Genomic DNA, 17,060 nt, shown 5'->3' on the forward strand with positions numbered 1-17,060 from the left:
CCAATTTGTCTTCCTTTTTATTTGGTAGTTTAATTGTAATCCGAGAACTGTTTACTATCCCATTTTCATCCTTTTTACTGGCGCTGATATGACCTAAATGGTTGCAAGCGCTGTCATATTAAAAATAAACATTAATTTTGCCGCTGTCGATTCTATTCACCCATTCAAAACACATCTAATTCTCCCTCAATGGGAGCGATCTATATTCAGGTTTTCGTCCAACGGAGTCATCCATCACGTGAGTTGTTGCTGTCCAACGATTGGACATTTCTGAATAAATGTAAACTAGCTTCTTTGTTTATGAAAGTTTAAACATACCCATGTGTCATGCTGAACAAAATGACCAATCGTAATGTTGGATAGTTCAAAATCTATGAACACTTTTCACAATGTAGGTTACTTTGAGCACATTTTGCAATGTGACCAATGACCTCGAGCACATGGAAAGTTAATATAGATCATGCCCGTTAGCACGATCTCACACTGACCAAAACTCACAACAAAAACCCTTTACAGAGAGACATACAGTCGTCGTATTTTTCCACTTCATTTTTCATTGCCAGATCCATTTTCACATACCTCACCAAATTACAAACTCAGATCTTTAAGGATCAAGAATATGTGACCAATTTATCATACAGGTATAATGTCGGTATTTACTAAATGAATGAAATGTATTTTCTAATCTTATCTTATCTTCTAAAAGCATATCTAGCGACGTGTCCTTATTTTCAGGTCTGATAACCCAAAATTTTATAGGCTCGTTGATGTAATGGAAATACTCTCAACCCAACACAACGTATTGTCCATGACAACAATGTTAAATCAAGCACCTAATTGAGTTCGGTAAACCGACCTGCAAACTATGTGTACATTAACTTGGTTTATGTAGCATCCTTTCATTACCTTATCCATGACAAGACAATTAAACAATATATATAGTAACAAATCACATAATATGGTTTTTGATTATGACAAGAAAAATTCTATCTTAATGAATGGCAGGCGTCGTGTCTCGTTCTACGTGTTACTGTTGGTCATCGACACTTTCAAAAAGTGTTTTGAGCACGTTTAGTGGATATTGCTCGGTTTATGTTTTATTAATTCAGTTTTTTGTAGATCACGTTCTTGAATTGGTCAACACAACTAGATAGCGGCTATTGTTGTTGTTGTTGCTTTATGTTTAGTTGTTTTTTGGCGGGGGTGGGGGTTGTTGTTTTTTTTCAATGCTATTCCATAGGTTAAAAATACGATGATCAAAAATCGAGTGTCATGATATAAGACCACATAGCTGGACAAAACAACCCAATAAAAATCAACAACAACAAAAATAAAACAACTGACAAACAGGGATAGACACAAACCTGGAACCCTGCAGATATACTGGAACTCCTTCAAACATTCTAGTTGAAGAATATACCTAAATTGCCAAGACTCACTGGTGACCGACGTGCAATATGATTCGAATGGAAGAGTACCTCTAGGCTAAAGTTCTTTGGCTATTTTTTCCTTAGCCCAGTACCAGTCTGAAAGTTAGAAAAGGGATCCATAAATTATATATATATATATATATATATATATATATATATATATATATATATATATATATATATATATATATATATATACCAAATAACTTACCAACAAACACAATTATGTGTAACCTTCAAAGTTAATTATTAGTCCGATTAATACAATTGAGTGAGAACTACTCGTAAAAATGGCTGGCTAAAAACAATAACATAGAACAGAGTGAAGTTAATATCCGTCCTTCTATATCTTCTTCTTGTTCTTCTTTCAGCTTATCCCTTATTTTGCAGGATTGCCATAATGAAAGCCACATGTCTATGCATCTTGGTACAGAGCATCATCTTCCTCCTGGCCCAGTTCTTTCATAGTTTTTGGGCGTCCCTTTTTCCTCTTTTCTGCTAATTTTAAGTCCAATACTTTCCTTCCCATGTACTCCCTCGCTAGCCACTTTACATGTCCGAACCATTTCTCTCATCTTTATTGATACATTCTTCACGTCAGACAACCTTCGAATTCATTTATTTCTCACTCTAGCGTATCAGCTATCCGTGTAAAAGTCACGCTCTCCCCGGCCAGGCGGAATTGTCGTACCAGTAAGGTCGAAGGTTCACACCCTCATCGCCGCCGATGATTTGTATTCACTATTGTCTTCCAGCACTTTCCTAATCACTTCGTCTCTTGTTTTCACCAACATAAGTGCCTACTCCACTCACTTTTCTGAATTAATAATTCACCCCAGATACCGGAGCATACTCATTGTCTCAATCATTTCTATGTTATATGTTTGTGTTGAGAATAATGGTTATGAAGCTTAAATGCTGGCCAACTATTTCGCTGCGGTTGTGTTTGTTGAACCCCGTGTGGTGTTCGGGATCCCTCAACTGAGAGGGTCAAGAATAGCCCAACGCCAAGCCGGCGTGTCGTAAAAGGTGACTAATGGTGTGTGATTCCTCCATCTTTGAGTCACCTGGTCCTCCAGGTTGGGGTTGGCAAATGGTTAACACCCCTTTCCGTTAAACTCAAACCGTTACAGAAACGCAGTCAAACAAACCAAATCCTTTTTTTAGCTTGGGCGTACGAAGAGTTTCTGGAATGACAGAATTTATGAAAGGCAACAGACAAACCCGAAAGGACTCTGCTGACCCGATGACGTCTTTGCCAAACAATCAGCTTCGAATTGCGTCGTGGAACGTTCGCACCATGTATGAAGCAGGAAAAAGCTCTCAAGTTGTGACTGAGATGAGAAGATACAGGCTGCATATACTTGGAGTAAGCAAAACCCAACGGATACAATCCGGACAGAAACATCTCAAGTCTGGGGAGAAGATTTTATATTCATGGAGAGGGGACGGGATTCATACACAGGGAGTAGGAATAATTCTAAGCAAGTTTGCCCAGAAGTCACGGAGAGGATGGGAACAACACGGAGAAAGGATCATCATGGCGTCCTTTACAACACGGAGTAAGAAGATCAGCATGAACATTGTACAGATCTATGCCCCAACAAATGATGCAACAGATGAGGACAAAGATACATTTTATAGTCTGCTACAACAACATTGACAAGTTGCCTAGGAAAGACATCAACATATTGATGGGAGATGCTAATGCTAAAGTGGGACAGGATAACGTAGGTTATGAAGCTATCATGGGACGTCATGGCATGGGAGAAATTAACGATAATGGTGAGAGATTTGCAATTTTCTGTGCATTCAACAGTTTGGTGATTGGAGGATCAGTGTTCCCCCATAAGAGGATCCACAAAAGCAACTTGGGTCTAACCAGATGGTGTGACAGAGAATCAGATTGATCATTTTTGTATCTCTAGAAGATTCAGACGTTCATTGGAAGATGTGACAGTACGGAGAGGGGCAGATGTTGGATCAGACAACCACCTGCTATTGGCAAACCTTAAGCTCCGACCCAGAAAACATGGGACCAGATCACATACAAGAAGAAAATTCGAGGTGAATGCACTAGATGGGGAAAAGAATGAGGAATTCAAACTACAATTGAGTAATAGATTCCAACCGCTTACTGAGCTCGAGGAGGACATAGATGTAGAGTCACATTGGGCAAAGATCAAGGAAGTCTACATAACAACTTGCCACGAGGTATTGGGGGGTAAAGAAATCGGAACATAAAGAATGGGTAAGTCCAACCACCTTGGACCTTATTGAAAAGAGGAGAACAAGGAAGGATCAAGTGAACGCAAGCCGAACAAGGTCTTCAAGACTGGATGCACAAGAGCAGTATCGAGCCATAGCTAAGGAAGTCAAAAGATCTGTGAAGAAATACAAGGAATCATTCATGAACAGACTTGCAGAGAAAGCAGAAGCAGCAGCGACAGGAGGACACATGAGGATCCTTTATCAAACTACCAAGACACTTGCTGGAAAATATGGGAAAACAGAGGTACCAGTCAAAGACAAAGATGGGAAAACTATTTTTGGAAAAGAGGCTCAATCTGAACGATGGAGGGAACATTTCAACTGCCTTCTGAACAGACCACCACCAGACAACCAGCCAGAAATTTTGCCTGCAAGGAATGAGTTACCAATTAGCTGTGATCCACCATCGATAGCAGAGATTGTGGGTGCCATTAACAAGATGAAAAGCTGCTGGACCAGACCAGATTCCACCGGAGGCTCTAAAAGTTTATGCTGAAAGAAATGCTAAGGCCCTGCACCCACTGTTTGAGAGAATCTGGAATGACGGGATATTCCCAAAGGATTGGAAGGAAGGACATCTTATCAAGCTTCCAAAGAAAGGGGACTTCAGCAATTGTAATAATTATCGAGGTATCACTCTTCTTTCTATCCCAGGAAAGGTTTTCAACCGTATTGTTTTAGAGAGAATTAAGAGTGCAACAGATGCTAAACTTCGGGACGAACAGGCAGGTTTTCGGAAAAACCGATCAACCACCGACCAGATTGCCTCTCTGCAGTCATAGTGGAACAGTCTATAGAATGGAACTCTCCTCTTATTGTCAACTTTCTGGATTACGAGAAGGCTTTCGGCAGTATTAACAGAGCAACATTGTGGAAAATTCTGGCACATTATGGACTCCCTGAAAAGACAGTAAACCTCATTAAGGAAATGTATGAAGGATCAAGTTGCAGGGTTGTACATGGAGATCAGCTTACTGACAGCTTTGAAATCAAGACTGGCGTCAAGCAGGGATGCTTGCTCTCGCCATTCCTGTTCATCCTTGCCATTGATTGGCTAATGAAAGAAACCTCCAAAGGGCGAAGAAATGGGATACAGTGAACCCCCTGGACACAGTTGGATGATCTGGATTTCGCAGATGATCTGGCTCTTTTGTCCCACACCCAGGACCAGATGCAAGCAAAAACCACAATTATAAACAGCCTCTCGGAATCAATTGGTCTAAGAATTCACCCTGCAAAGTCAAAGGTCTTGAGGATAGGTACGCGTCAAAGGGAGCAGATCAAAGTAAAAGATCAGGAACTCGAAGATATAGACACTTTCTGCTATCTCGGAAGTATAATTGACAAGGATGGAGGCACGGAAGCAGAGGTGAAAGCACGAATAGGAAAGGCACAGGCTGCATTCACATCTTTGAACAGAGTTTGGAGAACTAAAGATATCTCCCTTCGACTAAAGCTTAGACTTTTCAACTCAAATGTGAAGTCTGTCCTACTGTATGGATGTGAAACTTGGAACGCATCAAAGGCGTGTATAAGGAGGGTACAGATTTTCGTAAACAGGTGCATGCGTAAGCTACTCAGAATAAAATGGATGGATAGAATAAAAAATGAAGAAGTATGGAAAAGAACACAACAGAAACCAGTGGGAGAGGAAATAGGAAGAAGACGATGGAGGTGGATTGGACACACGCTTAGAAAGAACGACTCCACTAAAACAAAGAAAGTATTGGACTGGAACCCTCAGGGCAGAAGATCAAGGGGAAGGCCAAGAGGAACATGGAGAAGAATTAAAGAAGCTGATATAGAGAGAAGTGGTAAGACATGGAATGAGATTAAAAAGATAGCTTAGGATAGAGAAGGATGGAAACTATTTGTCTGTGGCCTATACCCTGACCCAGGGTAAAAAAGGCAATGATGATGATGATGATGTGTTTGTTGAACCCGTGACCTAAAATAATTAGGAAGAGAGGGCTATAATAATGACTACGGTTAGAGACGATCCTTTTTTTTTTTGGGGGGGGGGGTCATGGATAGCTCATACGGTAGAGTCACGTTCTCCCCGGCCAGGCGGAGTTGTCATACCAGTAAGGTCGCGGGTTCAAACCCCCATCACCGCCGTGAAATTGTTATTCTTTATTGTCTTCTGGCATTTTCCTACTCACTTCATCTCTTGTTATTATCTTCATTGTGTGGCTCATTAGCTTGATGCCCCGCCCTATAGTTGCCACGTTCTTGAACATCTCCCTTATTTTTGTATATGGGAATCAACGTACTTTGTGTCCATTCTTCTGGTTTAATTCATTCATTAGTTGTGGCCAGGATACCCTTCCTGAGCAAACACTCCCCATTTATCCCGGCCTATGACCGGCCTCACAAGGTGCTGGGTCCCTGTCCTTCTATATATATACTCAATAATTAATAAACGCATAAAATTGCTTTTAAAGACAACATATACGAGTAGGTATTTATCTTTGATAGAGGTCAGATTTTTAAGAAAATGATTCAATTATTGATGATCCTTTCTTGCGAATGTAGTTGAGTGGATAATAAATACGGTAAAGTGAAAAAGCGAAAATCATAAAGATAACGGGTTTTCACCTTTGTTCGCTCATATCTCAAAACTAGCTTGTGCTACATCCGACGGGTTTTGTCAAATCAGCACACTATTATTATAGTAGAAGCTGAAGAAAATCGTATTCTAAATATTTTGTTGACAGCTCTAAGTAAGTTTTTGTTTTCATAATTCAAAATATGTATACCCAATGCGGCGATATTATCTTGTGGTATGACACTCGCCTTCGGAAGGTCCATGGTTTGAGTCCTGTTCTAAACGGTGTATGGTTGAATAACACATATTTATTTCTCACCCTATTCAGGGGTAAAATGGTGACTGCCCGTGAACAGCGTGCTCTCTTTCGGAAAATATTGTAATAGCGCCTACTAGGCTTCATGTTTCGTCCCAAATTTTAGTGTTGCTGTTGACTAGGGACCACTTGCAAAGGGGTTGGGCACCTTATTTTTTTATATTGCGCTATATAAATGCAAAAAAATGAGTGGAGCAGGCCCTTTAATAACAAGAAACGAAGTGAATAGGAGAGTACCAAAAGACAATTGAGAATAAAATTTTCGCAGCGGCGATGGGGCCTCGAACCCGCGACCTTACTGGCACGACAACTCCGCCATAGACATAGAGATTGATACCCCTTTTTTGAGTGGTCTATAGCTCACACTGTAGAGCCACGCTCTCTCCGGCCAGGCGGAGTTGTCGTACTAACCGATCTTGGGGTTAGTGCAGCTATTTACCAACTTAACAATTATAAGGTCCCGGTAATTGACATCATCAAACTACAGGAGCGAAAATGTCTAACTGAACCACAAATTATCTCCATTAATTGCTCATATGTTTAACGGAATATTCGAAAAATCTTGTTCTCGACTCCGGTGATTTAAGTCTGTTGAATAAACCAAACAAGAAAAAGATATTATTAGAAAAACTAAGACCAATTTTTCTTCTTTCAGCATCTAGAAAACTACTCAGCTATGAACACTCAACAGAATAAGATCAAAGTTGGAGGAATATCTGTCACTGGCAATGAGCGTATTCACAAAAGATAGGAGTACAAGTGACATTGTATGAGCTCATAGGTGGTTGAAAGCTAGAACTGAAAAATACAAAGAAGAGTTCAGTATATTTGGGCATTGACATGAGCTCTGCCTTTGATACAATCTGCAGAATAGAGCTTTTGAAGGTACAAATCACATTTCTCGAAAAAGATCATATCCCACTAATAAGATGACTGCTCGCAAACACAACACTTACGTTTATATCTGGTACGGAAACAGTTTCACTATTAACATCGCTGGGAACTCCCCAAGGAGACAGGCTGAGCCCAGTCCATTTTACCGTATATTTGGAAGCAGTACGAAAAGAATTAAGACAAAAACTCCCGATTCCACAAATCCTTACCCGCGAACAGATCTACGCAGACGACGTTGATGTCATATTGGATACAGCAGATATGGCGAAGCAGCACATACCAATAATATCAAAAAGTCTGCGACATTCGATGATAGCTCAAACTGCATTCAGAGAACTGCACAACGTTTGAAACAGGACAAACATCTTTAATAAAATTAAGAATACGCCTTTACGAAGCGCTAGTGCTGCCAATCCTTATGTACAACTGGGGTACGCGGGGTCTTACAAAAACGAATTGGGACACCTTGGACTCCCTTCATCGCAAACAATTGAGAAGAGTTATTAGGGTACATTGGCCAGACAAAATCAGTAATGAGGATGTATATGACAGATGAAGAGTACAACCAGTCACTGCGCGAATAAAGAAACAGAAGATAAAAACTGTTCGGGCACGTGCTCCGACGAGGTGAAAATATTCCAGCACAAACCTCAATGGATGATTGCGTGAAACAAGGAGACAAATACAGAGGACGTACACCAATTTCAATTCTAACAACATTGATTCAGGATCTCAAAAAAGCTCAAATATATTTAGAAACAACAAACGAAGAACTGATTTCAACAACACAAGGAAAAAATCCACAAATTGCCTCAGCACTTTAATACACATGATTATATTTGTTTAAACACTGGCACTGGACAGAGATTTATGGAAACAAATTACTAACTGGATACTAGAAACAGACTGACACACTCGAAATAATATACATTCACAGCAAGCATAAGTAGATACAGCGCAGCCATATTCATTCATTCATTCATTTGTCTTCTGCCACTTTACTACTCACTTCTTTTCTTTTTATTACCCTATATATGCCCAAGCATATATAACATTCAGCCCCTTGTCAATCTCATATGGTAGAAGAATACATTACGTGAAGAAAATAGGGCAAAGTCGTCACGTCAGACCTTCCTTCCTCTCTTTCGTTTTCACACTCCTCGGAAGTGTGTGATTAGTCCTGGGGAGGACTAACATTGAAGAGATTACACAAAACTGTATGTAACCTTGAACGGTTATAGTCTGGTTAATACAATTTAGTCAGAATTACTCATAAAGAAGCCTGGCTAAAATCAATAAAATAGAGCTGAATGAGGACAACGTCCTTCCTTCTGTACACGCGAAACCAAACTCAGTAATCATAGCTTGATATCTATTCACTCCCAACCAAGCAACTATGGCCTAGTATCTACTCAATAGCAACCACAGTCTGATATCTACTCACTGCCAACCTAGCCACCACAGTCTGATATCTACTCAATCCCAGCCTAGCAACCACAGTCTGATATCTACTCAATCCCAACCTAGCAACCACAGTCTGATATCTACTCAATCCCAACCTAGCAACCACAGTCTGATATGTACTCAATCCCAACCTAGCCACCACAGTCTGATATCTACTCAATCCCAGCCTAGCAACCACAGTATGATATCTACTCAATCCCAACCTAGCAACCACAGTCTGATATCTACTCAATCCCAACGGAGCAACCACAGTCTGATATCTACTCACTGCCAACCTAGCCACCACAGTCTGACATCTACTCAATCCCAACCCTGCAACCACAGTCTGATATCTACTCAATCCCAGCCTAGCAACTACAGTATGATATCTACTCAAACCGAACCCAGCAACCACAGTCTGATATTTACTCACTGCCAACCTAGCCACCACAGTCTGATATCTACTCACTGCCAACCTCGCCACCACAGTTTGATATCTACTCAGTCCCAACCCAACAACCACAGTCTGATATCTACTCACTGCCAACCTAGCCAGCACAGTCTCGATATCTACTCAATCCCAACCCAGCAACCACAGTCTTAAATCTACTCACTGCCAACCTAACCACCACAATCTGATATCTGCTCAATCCCAACCCAGCAACCACAGTCTGATATCTACTCAATCCCAAACCAGCAACCTCAGTCTGATATCTGCTCAATCCCAGCCTAGCAACCACAGTATGCTATCTACTCAATCCCAACCTAGCAACCACAGTCTGATATCTACTCAATCCCAACCTAGCCACCACAGTCTGATATCTACTCAATCCCAGCCTAGCAACCACAGTATGATATCTACTCAATCCCAACCTAGCAACCACAGTCTGATATCTACTCAATCCCAACGCAGCAACCACAGTCTGATATCTACTCACTGCCAACCTAGCCACCACAGTCTGATATCTACTCAATCCCAGCCTAGCAACCACAGAATGATATCTACTCAATCCCAACCCAGCAACCACAGTCTGAAATCTACTCAATCCCAACCCAGCAACCACAGTCTGATATCTACTCAATCCCAACCCAGCAACCACAGTCTGATATCTACTAAATCTCAACCTAGCAATCAGATATCTACTCAATCCCATCCCAGCAACCAAAGTCTGATATCTACTCACTGCCAACCAAGCCACCACAGTCTGATATCTACTCAATCCCAACCTAGCAACCACAGTATGATATCTACTCAATCCCAACCCAGCAACCACAGTCTGATATCTACTCACTGCCAACACAGCAACCACAGTCTGATATCTACTCACTGCCAACACAGCAACTACAGTCTGATATCTACTCACTGCCAACCTAGCCACCACAGTCTGATATCTACTCAATCCCAACCCAGCAACCACAGTCTGATATCTACTCACTGCCAACCTAGCCACCACAGTCTGATATCTACTCAATCCCAGCCTAGCAACCACAGTATGATATCTACTCAAACCGAACCCAGCAACCACAGTCTGATATCTGCTCAATCCCAATCTAGCAACCACAGTCTGTTATCTAGTCACTGCCAACCCAGCAACCACAGTCTAATATCTACTCAATACCAACCCTGCAACCACAGTTTGATATCTACTCACTGCCAACCTCGCCACCACAGTCTGATATCTACTCAATCCCAGCCTAGCAACCACAGTATTATATCTACTCAAACCGAACCCAGCAACCACAGTCTGATATCTACTCAATCCCAAACTAGCAACCACAGTCTGATATCTACTGACTGCCAACCTAGCCACCACAGTCTGATATCTACTCAATCCCAACCCAGCTACCACAGTCTGATATGTACTCACTGCCAACCTAGCCACCACAGTCTGATATCTACTCACTGCCAACCTCGCCACCACAGTCTGATATCTACTCACTGCCAACCTCGCCACCACAGTCTGATATCTACTCAATCCCAACCCACCAACCACAGTCTGATATCTACTCACCGCCAACCCAGCAACCACAGTCTGATATCTACTCACTGCCAACCTAATATCTACTCAACCGAACCAGCAACCACGGTCTGATATCTACTCAATCCCAACATAGCAACAGCAGTCTGAAATCTACTGACTGCCAACCTAGCACCACAGTCTGATATCTACTCAATCCCAGCTAGCAACCAAGTTGAATCTCTCAACGAACCAGCAACCACAGTCTGATATCTACTCAATCCCAACCAGCAACCACAGTCTGAATCTACTCAATGCCACCTAGCAACCACAGTCTGATATCTACTCAATTCCACCCAACAACCACAGTCTGATATCTACTCACTGCCAACCTAGTCACCACAGTCTGATATCAACTCAATCCCATACCAACAACCACAGTCTGATATCTACTCACTGCCAACCAACAACCACAGTCTGATATTACTCAATCCCAACCCAACAACCACAGTCTGATATCTACTCAATCCCAGCCCAACTACGACAGTCTGATATCTACTCAATCCCAACCCAGCAACCACAGTCTGATATCTACTCACTGCCAACCTAGCCACCACAGTCTGATATCTACTCACTGCCAACCTAGCAACCACAGTCTGATATCTACTCAATCCCAACGCAGCAACCACAGTCTGATATCTACTCACTGCTAACCTAGCCACCACAGTCTGATATCTACTCAATCCCAGCCTAACAACCACAGTCTGATATCTACTCACTGCCAACCAAAAACCACAGTCTGATATCTACTCAGTCCCAACCCAGCAACCACAGTCTGATATCTACTCAATCCCCCAACAACCACAGTCTGATATCTACTTACTGCCAACCCAACAACACAGTCTGATATCTACTCACTGCAAACCCAACAACCACAGTCTGAGATCTACTGAATCCCATCCAACAACCACAGTCTTATATCTACTCACTGCCAACCCAACAACCACAGTCTGATATCTATTCAATCCCATCCCAACAACCACAGTCTGATATCTACTCAATCCAATCCTAACAACCACAGTCTGTTATCTACTCACTGCCAACCCAGCAACCACAGTCTGATATCTACTCAATCCCATCCCAACAACCACAGTCTGATATCTACTCACTGCCAACCCAACAACCACAGTCTGATATCTACTCAATCGCATCCCAACAACCACAGTCTGATATCTACTCAATCCCATCCCAACAACCACAGTCTGATATCTACTCACTGCCAACCCAGCAACCACAGTCTGATATCTACTCAATCCCAACCCAGCAACCACAGTCTGATATCTACTCACTGCCAACCTAGCCACCACAGTCTGATATCTACTCAATCCCAACCCAGCAACCACAGTCTTAAATCTACTCACTGCCAACCTAGCCACCACAGTCTGATATCTACTCAATCCCAACCCAGCAACCACAGTCTGATATCTACTCACTGCCAACCTCGCCACCACAGTCTGATATCTACTCAATCCCAACCCAGCAACCACAGTCTGATATCTGCTCAATCCAACCCAACAACCACAGTCTGATATCTACTCACTGCCAACCTAGCCACCACAGTCTGATATCTACTCAATCCAAACCAGCAACAACAGTCTGAAATCTACTCACTGCCAACCTAGCCACCACAGTCTGATATCTACTCAATCCCAACCCAGCAACCACAGTCTGATATCTACTCACTGCCAACCTCGCCACCACAGTCTGATATCTACTCAATCCCATCCCAACAACCACAGTATGATATCTACTCAATCCCATCCCAACAACCACAGTCAGATATCTACTCAGTCCCCTCACAACAACCACAGTCTGATATCTGCTCAATCCCAACCCAGCAACCACAGTCTGATATCTACTCAATCCCAACCTAGCAACCACAGTCTGATATCTACTCAATCCCAACCCAGCAACCACAGTCTGATATCTACTCACTGCCAACACAGCAACCACAGTCTGATATCTACTCACTGCCAACCTAGCCACCACAGTCTGATATCTACTCAATCCCAACCTAGCCACCACAATCTGTTATCTACTCAATCCCAACCCAGCAACCACAGTCTGAAATCTACTCACTGCCAACCTAACAACCACAGTCTGATATCTACTCAATCCCAACCCAGCAACCACAGTCTGATATCTACTCAATCCCAACCCAGCAACCACAGTCTGATATCTACTCAATCCCAACCCAGCAACCACAGTCTGATATCTACTCAATCCCAACCTAGCAACCACAGTCTGATATCTACTCAATCCCAACCCAGCAACCACAGTCTGATATCTACTCACTGCCAACCCAGCAACCACAGTCTGATATCTACTCAATCCCAACCCAGCAACCACAGTCTGATATCTACTCAATCCCAACGCAGCAACCACAGTCTGATATCTACTCAATCCCAACCCAGCAACCACAGTCTGATATCTACTCACTGCCAACCTAGCCACCACAGTCTGATATCTACTCAATCCCAGCATAGCAACCACAGAATGATATCTACTCAATCCCAACCCAGCAACCACAGTCTGATATCTACTCACTGCCAACCTCGCCACCACAGTCTGATATCTACTCAATCCCATCCCAACAACCACAGTCTGATATCTACTCAATCCCATCCCAACAACCACAGTCTGATATCTACTCAATCCCATCCCAACAACCACAGTCTGATATCTACTCAATCCCAACCCAACAACCACAGTCTGATATCTACTCAATCCCAACCTAGCCACCACAGTCTGATATCTACTCAATCCCAACCCAACAATCACAGTCTGATATCTATTCAATCCCATCTCAACAACCACAGTCTGATATCTACTCACTGCCAACCCAACAACCACAGTCTGATATCTACTCAATCCCATCCCAACAACCACAGTCTGATATCTACTCAATCGCATCCCAACAACCACAGTCTGATATCTACTCAATCCTTTCCCAACAACCACAGTCTGATATCTACTCAATCCCAACCTAGCAGACATAGCCTGATATCAAGTCACGACCAACTTAACAACTTTAAACCTGGTAACTCGTCACTTCCAAAAGCAACCATAACCAGATATCAACTCACGATCAATTTAGCAACCATGATCACATATCTACTCAAGTCCAACTTAGCAACCATAACCAGATATCAACTCACGGCCAGCTTAGTAACCATGATCAGCTATCAATTCAAGCCCAACATATATAATAAGGCGTCGCAGTCCTAATGGCGCTTGCCGTGAACTGTTTTTTTTTTCAAGTGGATCTAATGATTTCTATAGAGATGGTTCTCCATTTCTCTCTGTCCTGTGCCAGTAGTTTTAGTTGAGAGAGGTCTTTGTTGGTATGGAGGTGTCTTGGAAGAGATGGTTCTTGATTTTGCTGGGTGCTGGCTGTTTGGTCATGTTGTGATGAGTCTAGGTGTTGTTTGTAGTACTGTTGAAGATCTTGGTTTAGTGATGTTGGGAGTGAGGTGGGTGTTCTGCCAGCGTACTTTTTGCCTTTCTGTGACAGGTATTCCTCCATGGCCGTTTGTGCAGGGATTGACTCGTCTCGCCTAAGAATATGTCCGAAAAGTTTCCATCTTTGGTATTTGATGGTGTCGCTGATTGGTCTCTTTTGGCAGCGTTCGTATAGTTCGTCATTTGATATTTTATCTGGCCAATATATTCCTAACATTGTTCTTAGATGTTTTCTGTGTAGTGCGTTTAATTTTTCTAATTTTGATTTTGTTATTCCCCATGTGCCGCAGTTGTAGAGGAGTATGGGCAGGACGAGTGCTTCGTAAAGTTGGATTTTTCTTTGATTACTGATGAAATCACGGTTCCAAATGTTTCTGAGGGGCTGGAATGCCCGTTGAGCCAAAAGTTTTCTTTGATGGGTATCTTCGTTTTCGTTGATGAGGTTTCCTAATTTTCTTACACTTTTCCAGTTATCTTGATTCCTATGGATGGTTGTGAGTTCTGTTTTTGACTCGTTTACTTTTAAGTTCCATTCTTTGAGCCCAACATAGCAACCATAAACTGATTTCTACTCACGCCCAACTTAGCAACTTTAATCTGGTATCTAGTCACTTCCAAAAGCAACCATAACGTGATATGAACTCACGCCCAACAAGCAACCATGGTCAGATATCTACGCACCCGCAACCTAGCAATGTAGCAATCATAGCCAGATATCTACTCACTCTGTCCTTTTAAGTGGCTTCTCATCCAAATCTGGAAATGTTTGAGTGAGCCTACTATTAATCTGAGTATCTCCAAAAACACGGACACTTCCTCGTTGGTTTCTGGTTTAAATTCTCTGCAATGTTGATGAAATAACCTACAGTTTTCGTCGACATCTCTGTAAAATAAAGATAAGATTAATTTATTTTAAAGAAAAATCCAACTCAAAAGTCAACACAATTTGTTATGCCGCTTACTCTTCGCGCTGCACTGCGGCTGACGCCGGGGTTATTCCAATCTTCCCTTGGATTAGACCCAGAGACAAAATTCCCCTATGGGATGAATAAAGGGAATTTTATTATTATTATATTATCTATTATTTATTTATACAAGGTGTCATGAAGCCCTCCCCCCCCCCTTTGCATTTTCTGTTAACGGAGAGGCCTGGCAAATATTCCTTAATACAGCACAGAAGTTATGACGTCACATCTTCTATTCTTCCGTTTCCAAAATAATTGGAAGTGTCTATGTAACCATGCCTTCGGATCACTTCACTGATAATGAATAGGCTACACATTGAAGCATATAGTGTCGTAACTATTTTAGTAGCAGGAAGCATAATCAGATTCATAGGATGACTGGACGTAAGATCGAGGATGGATAATCTTTAATGACGACCAGCATTTATTTAGACCAGAAATTAATAAATATGCCATAAGTCTAAACCAGAAGATCAATTACACAAGGTATGTATCTATTCCTTTTACACTTCCAATGAGATTGGAACCAGATTTTTGTCATCACATTTTTTAATCCTATTCCATATACTCCTTGATTAAAAGCCAAACAGACCAACACGGCAGTCCCACAGCTAGTGAGTGTTTATCACAGTTATATTTTGACACACTGATTTTGGCATTGCACGGACAGCTTTACGACACTGTACAATGTTATCAATCACCTGTGTTAAAATATGAAGGAGTCGTGTAACGTCACACCTTGCTATTTTTTGGTTCAAAACTCATTGGTAGTGTGTATTCAGTCCTCTGGGCAATGCATAAACAATGAATAGTTTACATATTGAACCATAAGGTGGATTAAGTATTTTAACAGCAGGTCATATAGGCAGATTCTGAGATTATGATGCGTAAGAAGAGCGGATTGTGAAGATCTATATTGACGACGAGCATTTATTAGTGATGATTTACAGGGAAAAGAATATCGCTTCCCAAAACTAAATTATTCATTCGACTGTTTTCCTCTCAGCCAAGGACTCCGGCAACGGCCGGAGCAAAACCAAGAAATCACATTCCAAGACTAAAACTAAGCAACTCAGAAAACAGATTTATAAGGGGATAGAAGCTTTAGCAAGTGACCTCCTGCCCACCAAGGGAGGTCGAGAGACCTCATCCAGCTCACAGGGATTAAATATCACTACAATATCATTAAAATTATAAAGTGTGGCATCAACTTTCATTTTCGATAAGTTTTAACGACTTAAAAATTTTCGTAAATGTCCGAAATTTGAGTCAAATGTTTGTTACTTTACGTAATGGTCAAGTTCAAGTTCAAGTCCAACATCTTTATCTGCAAAAGGCGGATTGGCCAACACTACAGATTTTATACAATTATGTGGTGACTTTCTGCATTATTGTGTTATTGAGTTGAAAGATAAATGTTTAATAGTTGACCAAATTTGTTGTTGTTGGTAATATCTAGGATTTCTGGTGGGAGAGTGTTCCATTCTTTGATGGTTTTTGGGAAGAAACTGGTTTTATATTTGTTGGTTCTGTGTGTTGGGGTTGTGAACTTACTGCTATGATAATTTCTTGTGGATGTACAGTGTTGTTTTGTGAAATATAGTGGTAGAGTTACTGCTGTTTTGTTAGAATGTACTGTTCTGTTTAGAAGTTGGAGGCGTTTTTCTATCCGCCTACTTTCCAGCGTTTTCCACCGCAACCGTTTCAGGGCCT

General features: G+C 41.7%; 1 protein-coding gene across 1 annotated transcript in view; it reads right to left on the reverse strand.

Annotated features, from left to right (window-relative positions):
• Positions 1–17,060, reverse strand: part of LOC144960146 (uncharacterized) — a 29,880-nt gene that overhangs the window by 1,806 nt on the left and 11,014 nt on the right. The window contains exons 4-5 of the mRNA XM_078893133.1: positions 15,108–15,265; positions 1,365–1,526 (exon numbers count right to left, since the gene is read on the reverse strand). Coding sequence (XP_078749259.1) covers positions 1,486–1,526; positions 15,108–15,265 — 199 coding nt within the window. The 3' untranslated portion in view covers positions 1,365–1,485. The remainder of the gene's footprint in view (positions 1–1,364; positions 1,527–15,107; positions 15,266–17,060) is intronic.

This window comes from Berghia stephanieae, chromosome 14, assembly GCF_034508935.2.
Source record: "Berghia stephanieae isolate SIO BIC M18660-M18661 chromosome 14, UCSD_Bste_1.3, whole genome shotgun sequence".
Taxonomy (NCBI): Eukaryota; Metazoa; Mollusca; class Gastropoda; order Nudibranchia; family Aeolidiidae; genus Berghia; species Berghia stephanieae.